Source organism: Montipora foliosa, chromosome 12 (genome assembly GCF_036669935.1).
Source record: "Montipora foliosa isolate CH-2021 chromosome 12, ASM3666993v2, whole genome shotgun sequence".
Taxonomy (NCBI): domain Eukaryota; kingdom Metazoa; phylum Cnidaria; class Anthozoa; order Scleractinia; family Acroporidae; genus Montipora; species Montipora foliosa.
The window spans coordinates 15,252,743-15,260,242 of record NC_090880.1 but is presented as its reverse complement, the minus strand read 5'-3'; the positions used below and the strand labels follow the sequence as shown (position 1 = coordinate 15,260,242).

General features: G+C 41.8%; 1 protein-coding gene across 1 annotated transcript; it reads left to right on the top strand.

Moving 5' to 3' along the window:
* Window positions 1-3,504: 3,504 nt before the first annotated feature.
* On the top strand, window positions 3,505-4,822 carry LOC137980878 (uncharacterized). The gene is made up of 2 exons (XM_068828280.1): window positions 3,505-3,894; window positions 4,799-4,822. The coding sequence occupies exons 1-2, from the start codon at window positions 3,505-3,507 to the stop codon at window positions 4,820-4,822; spliced, it is 414 nt and encodes a 137-aa protein (XP_068684381.1).
* Window positions 4,823-7,500: the final 2,678 nt, after the last annotated feature.

The window sequence follows — 7,500 nt, the reverse complement described above, 5'->3', positions numbered from 1 at the left end:
ACAAAGACAATTCATAACCAAAAAAGGTCTCATGCTTATTATTTTTTGGCTTTTTTAGCAGACTGGGTAACCTTAGCTTTGCAGTGATTTCTTTTGGGCAGTACTTGTCGTTGATGACAAGGCCTTGTCTAACAGTTAACGTTTTTCAGTCAAGAATTCAACTTTTCTCCTATCTCCTATTTTCTCTAACTATTTCATTGCATCATATCGCTTGCTCTTAGCACAGTCAAGCATCATTGTGGCTACATTAGTAACACTTCGTTGACGGTTGTTGCCAAAAGCCAAAAAACACGAGCTTGTTTGTAATGGTTACGACTCTAACAGCAGAATCAAAATGTATAAGGCTGAAAAATATTTGACCTTTTTTGGAATAAAGTATTACTACAAAGACAAAGATACAATTGGCTTTAAAGAAATGGCACATTAGTAAAACAAGTATTGTTCGAAAACAAAGAGGATCAACAAAATTGGATTGAATTATTTGCCTCCTTAATTCCACATGGCAGCTGCAAAAGCATGCAAATTGCCTCGCAGAAAACACTGAAAAAGTTTCAGAAGGTTATCATTCACAAAGGCTATGAATTCTCCACATTTGTTTGACAGAAAGCTTTCTTTTTTTTTTTGAAGAATTTACCAATTTTAATGAGAGTGTTAATATTTCAATAGGTATTTCTTGAAAAAAATAGCAGAAAATAGGAAGCAGGCCAAAAACTAGGAAAAATCAACTTGCAATTAGCCAATTGAAAGAAAATTCGTGTGTTCTTATGCAGGAATACCAGACTTTTAACTAGCTTTAAGTGCCTCTGTGATCAAAAATCACTTCCTTTTTTCTTTAGAGTTTAAAAGTGTGATTGCTTAACACTTGCCTGGCAAAATTTTGAGGTTGGATTTTTATCCAAAGGCTGTTTACTTTGAGTTTCAAGGTGCGCCATTACTTATGTTCAAAACCGACCGATTGGACATCAGAGGGTTGGATCTAGGGAAAAGTGACATCACTGACTTACTAGCTCAAAATTTCAGCACGTAAACAAAACACAAGTTTCAATGTCTAAAAGCCCAAAGCTCCTGTGCTGCATATTATTTCAGCCGCGTACACATGCCTTGCATTCTTAAACTATTGACTCTTAAACATCATTTTCCCCTCGATCCTGCTCCCTCAAGATTTAAAAGTTAGTAACGGCGAACCAATAAATAGGAAAATTCCAGTTAAAATAAACAGGTTTCTTTTTTCAATTAAGGGTTAAAACCTGGGTCACTTTCTGTTTAGTGACCATAGTTGTGAAATTCAAAGAAAAATGAAAATTGATTTTTTTGGTTACACCAGCACTTTGAATGAACTGTTGCAATGTAAGAATTATTTGTTTTCAATGTCTTTGAGTACAAAAAAGCAAACCATAACCCTAACTCTTAGAGGAATGGGCATGGGCCACCTTGTGTATTGTCCTCAAGCTTGTGCACCGATGATAAGCACTTTCCTTCTCTTCTTTGCGTGCGACCAGTTGCACCTTGACAGGAATTAGCGAGTTGATGTCCTCAATCCACTGTTTTCCATCCATGTGAAGACCATAGGTAGAAGCTCCATGGGGTGGGTACCACAACAGGGAGACCTGTATCCTTGGCAAAAAGGCACGTATACGCCCAATCAAAACACGGGGAGCATCCAATGTGCTACCAGTCTCTACCAGGCCCACAAACTGTCCAGCATAAAGTTTTCCTCCTCCTCCTCCTTCTCGTTCCATAACGGCCTAGTGCCAACGTGACAACAGCCTTCTTTTTCTCCTCGGCAGTCCTACGGTCGTATGTGGTCTGTGCCATGTGTCATGAGTGGCATAAGGCAGCCGCGAGACTATCCTTCATGGTGTCATCACAGTGACTGCAGGCAAGCAGAAAGAAAGAAGATTTTAGTGGGTTGAAAGAAGTATCAATTTTCAGTTAAAACGTCTTGTCTTGGGGAAGATTTGAAATGATGATTTTAAAAAGAGCTGGTTTGGAAAAAAAGTATCAGGAGCAAATGGAAAACCGAACCTGAAAAAAATGAAAGCAGTGCAAGGATTCAGATTGGCTCACCTAGAACTGTATGCCCAGGTTATGATTGAAGCTCTTGACACATTTATGCCAATGGCGATTCCTGTCAGTTTGTAATATATCCCTCGGATATGATATTAGACGGCAGGACAGGAGAATCGTTGTCCTCTTGCATTCTAAAAACAGAGAGAGAGAGAGAGAGAGAACATTTCTAGTTAGTACAGTGTCTTTTGTCATATGCGAGATGTTCAAAATGGTCAATAATGGGAACTCACCAGAAAGAGATAAGAGATTTGGGTTTCTGTGGTGTCAGGAGTGATGTGTTCCTTGTGAAATCCCCAGACGAATTGCTTTAGCAGCCTGCAGAGTTCGGTGTTGACCTGATGGAATGCAGAAATAGGGCAGTGTGAGAAACTTCAAAAGGAGGCCAGAATAATAACAATAATACAAATATGAAGGACATGAAGCCCATTAACCACTATTCATGGATGATCTGAAGCTGTCCGGAGCTAGAAAAGATCAACTAGACTCACTTGTTCAAGTAGTAAGGATCTTCTCGCAAGACATTGAGATGTCTTTTGGGCTAGACAAGTGTGCTGTCCTGGAAATGAGAAGGGGAAGACAAGTTGGCAGTAGCGGAATAGAACTACCCAGCGACCAGCATATCGGGGAAATAGAGGAGGAAGGCTACAAATACCTTGGCATCTTACAATTGGACCAGACTCTCAACACCAACATGAAAGGCAAGATAACATCGGAGTACATCAGAAGAGTCAAGAAGTTGCGTAGATCAAAACTCAATGGAGGACATTTGATGGATGGCATCAATACCTGGGCTGTAGGTGTAGTAGGTTACAGTGCGGGGATTGTGGACTGGACAGTGCAGAAGGTAGCCAACATGGATAAAGAACTAGGAAGATCTTGGCAATGAATGGCTGTCTGCACACCAGTAGTCATGTTGCGAGGCTGTACCTGCCGAGAAAGGAAGAGGGAAGAGGACTGATCGGCATCGAGGAGTGTGTAAGAAGGGAGAGCAAATCCCTTCATGGCTACCTAACAGAGAGCACAGAGTGGATGCTTCAAGCTGCGTTGAAGGAGAAACTGAGGGTTGAAGAAGAGAGTCTGCAGGACTATGAGAGGAGGAAGAAAGACGAGAAAGTTAAAAACTGGATGGAAAAAGCCTTACATGGTGCGTTTGCCCAACAAATATCAGATGAAGCTGCAGAGGAGTCTTGGAGATGGCTCAGGAATTGATCTTTAAAAAAGGAGACAGAAGGTTTGATTCTTGCTGCTCAGGAACAAGCTTTAAGAACAAAGTCGATCAAGTACAGCATAGATGAGACCTCAGAGACACCACTATGTAGATTGTGTGGAGATGGCACTGAAGCAGTACGACACATTGTCAGTGGATGCAAGAAGCTTGCCCAGAGAGAGTATAGGATGCGCCACGACAAGGTGGCCCTGCGGGTACACTAGGAGATGTGCAGGAAGTATGGAATACAGTGTAATGACAAGTGGTATGACCATCAACCCTTGCCAAGCGCACAAAATGGAGAAGTGAGGATTACCTGGGACATGACTATCTACACAGACAAAGTGCTAGTTCATACAGACACACAGAAATGGACACTTATTGACATAGCTGTGCCAGCGGACCAGAACATCACCAGAACTGAAGTGGAGAAGGTTAAAAAGTACCAGGAACTAGCATTTGAAATCAGAAGAATTCATGGAGCCTCAAAAGTCACAATAATACCTATCGTGATTGATGCTCTTGGAAGCATATCAAAAGGTTCAAAGACCTGGTTTGGCAAGCTAGATGTACCTGGAAGTGTAGAATTTTTGGCCATCCTTCAACTGATATTCTGTGTGAGTTTCAATAAACATTGACTTGACTTGACTTGCACAAAAGTTCAGAGAGATTTCAATACGAATAATTTGTACCAAACATTCGGAATTCTCTGGCGTTAATTGTCTCTGCAACAGTAGTGGTCCAAATGCTAATCGTGTAATCTTTAACTTGACAGAACATTTGTCGGTGCTAAGCAACAACTACAGTAGTTATTTGCGGCCTTCTGTAAGTGCCTAAATGTCGTCTCTGCAACGTGCGAAATACTGTGGAATGACCCATGTATATCTGTCCTTGTGTGGGCCCATTTCCATTAGTAGGGCTAACACCCACATGGTTCATATGGGGTACAAGACTAGCACTTCACATTACACTCTAATCAGGAAAGCATCATAATACATACGTACTTGGCAGAAGTCTGCCTTCACTCGGCCCACGAAAATTATTATTAATGGAGGAGTTCCACTCACCTCCAGCTTCACCCAGTCGTGGCTGGTGAATTTGGAGCTGCACGTGGATGCTCACCGAACCATTGCTCCCTAACAACGCCACCTTCCTGCTGTGAAAGTCCTTGACTGAGAAGGGAGACTTCAGCCGGTCATGCTAAAGGAACTCCAAGCTCCTCATCCACGCGAAGGGGAAATGTGGCAGTACAGCAACACGAGCAACAGGTCAGCCGCTTCCTGGGCTCCTACTTCCTCCCCCTGGCTACCTCGAATTGCGTCCGCTGCACCCTGCAGGCTTCGAGAACCTCTTCCCTACCCAAGGGACAAAATAATTTAGTACCACCAAAAAAGTAATAATTAGAATCAAAGAGCTGCAAAGGTTTTCTAGGGCAGCATACCTTAACCCATGACAAATCCTGATTCAATTACACGCACCTACCTTTTCATAACATTTTCATTTATCTTCTTTTGTTTTTAGCATTGGAAAGGGAATGGGGGATGACTTGCAGTGGCCTAGAGGTCAGGTGTCGTCACTCTCACGATTTTTCACTCACCAGTCCAGCCAGCGATTCAGAGCTTGCAGTTCTTTTCGTGTCTTGGGAACATCTCTCTCTCCCTGGTGATCGAGGTCAGTCGAGGTCTTTCTCAGTTGGCTGATGAGTTGCACTCCCTGGTAGCTGGGCGTGTGGACCCGGTAAATGTACATCAGGGTGTACATGAGGGCGCCCAGGTGGCTGGCGACTGTCCTTGGACTCAGGCCTCTCCCATCCTGCAGAGAAAGGAGGGGTTAAGGTTGTAAATCGTGATGACATTTTAGCCTTGTCAATGCCACAATTATCATGCAGGATTGTGGTATATCTTTCAAAGGCCTTCAACTTCTGAACTAAAAGGACACTGAATGAACGCATTCCATTTAAGACTATGTCAAAACGAATATTCTGTCTGGAAGATTGCAGTCGGGCCTATGACGAGCGAGCAAAAGACGATACTCACCAGCATCATCTCAGTAAACCTTACCATTCTTGAAATTATGCATCACAAGTAGTAACACCTCCCAGGAAAAGAGAGACAAATAATAAATTATTGCAACCTTGCACAACCACAATTGCCTCAAGGAATACGAGAAACTACGACTTGGAATGGCTTCGATTCTCACTCGGAATGGGGCTAGACTATCAAGGAATTTAAACCCATGCTAAAGAACGCTACATTAAAAGAGAATTTTTCCATTTTATTTTGATGTATGAATATTTTCCACTTTAAATCAAGTCTTTTAACCTGTGTTCACATTAGGCCTCGATTATGATCATATAAAATGGGTTCACATTCAACTTATTACAGCGCTTGATTATGATTGGATTATAATAATTTCAAACAACCTCAAGGGGATTGTTTGAAGTAATTACAGTGCGTAAGTCAACAGAATGGCGAACACGTGGTGGTATATGAGAAGATGAAACTTCTAATCGGAAGATGAAACTTCTAATCACTATTTGGTGACTTCTTCTACTTCCTGAAGCTATCCTTGGTTCTCTTCTCGCCTCAAGCATGGTGATGATAATCGTGGCAGGCATGCGATACGGCGCCATTTTGTTTCACACTGCGAGGTCACCCTGCCTATTGTACTTGAATACTCGCAGATGTGAACAGAACCACAATTGAATAAAATTGAATGGAGTATGATAGCCTGAATTGTACTTTAGTTGATCATAATCAACGTTGCGTGTGAACACAGCTTTAGCCTCATGTCTACATACATCATCATTAATAATGAGTATTATTTGGGCCTGAGCGCTCAAGAACAGGAACAATTGAGATTGCAGGTACGTGGGTATGTGAAGTGATAGCCTTGTGTGTCTCGTGCTTTCAGGTCTAGTCACGTCAAAAAACACTGTCTCTCTTTTCAGGTAATAGGCGTGGAATTGAAATCAAAACGCCAATTGAAATTTTAATTTCATGCCTCTCATCAGAAAAAAGTCACTACAGTGGTTTTTTTGGACAGCTTTAGGCGTTGACTTTTCTTAACGATTCTTACAAAATAAATGGCCCGAGTCTTTTCGTACAGGTAGAGAGAGAGGTGCTGGCAGAAAACAACATCTGAACGAAGAGAACCGCAACACTAAGGACCTCCATCTAAAGTGCCCCTGTGACCATCTTTTCTTTGGATTTCAAAACTATCTTAACTCAACACTAAGCAGCCCAAAATTTTCAGCCCAGATTTCAAAGTGACACCTGTTTATTTTAATTAAGGGTACTCCATTTCCAGGAGAAAATAACATCAAAGGCTCCCAAGTTTAAGAATGCAATGCATGTGTACGCCGTAGAATAGATTAATACAATATGCAGCACGAGAGTTTTGGGCATTCAGACTTTTAAACTCACGTTTTGAGGATATGGTGAGCTACATTCACATGCTGAACTTTTAAGCTATTGAGCCTTTGACGTCACTTTTCCCTGCATCCAACCCTCTGAGGTCCGATCGGTCCGTTTTGAATGTCAGTCATGGCCGACCGTGAAGTCCAAAAACTTGAAGTAACACAAAGTAAACGGCCTTAAGGTAACTGAAAGGTGCTAGAATTTCTTGTACAGTTGGAATGTATACATTCGACCTAAGTTTGAAAGGGATTTTATTAGCAAACTAACTGTGAAGGGAGGGTTGAGATTTGATAGTTGGCCCAATCGCATAAGGCGCATGTCCTGGAATTTTAAGATATGTTTAAAGTTCTTTGAAAATGAGGTCGGTATGATAATCAAATCGGGACCTGATCCGTAGACCTATCCAGATCAAAGATCTTGACATATCGTATCTTTAGGTACATATTTACAATGCTAGCAACTTGAACGTCTGAATCTACGCATTCAAGGAACACCAATAATTGCAAAATTAATGTTTAAGAGTATTTGTGCTAGAGCAGACGTATGGCAGCACTTTTTTTTGTTTGCTTTTGCTTTTTTTTCCCCCCCCCCCCCCCCCCCCCCCTCCACCCCTTTTCCTGGAGATGCAACAGGTGACCTCTATCTGAATGGAAAAGTTGATTCAGCTTCACTGTTCAAACAGGAGTTCATTGACGTTGTCATGATTAATATTTCTTATCTGTAAGTTGTGGATTTCTTGAGTAGCCTACACTATCAGGGAAGTTTATCCCATTTTCCTAGGCTCCCAATAGCACACCAGTTTGT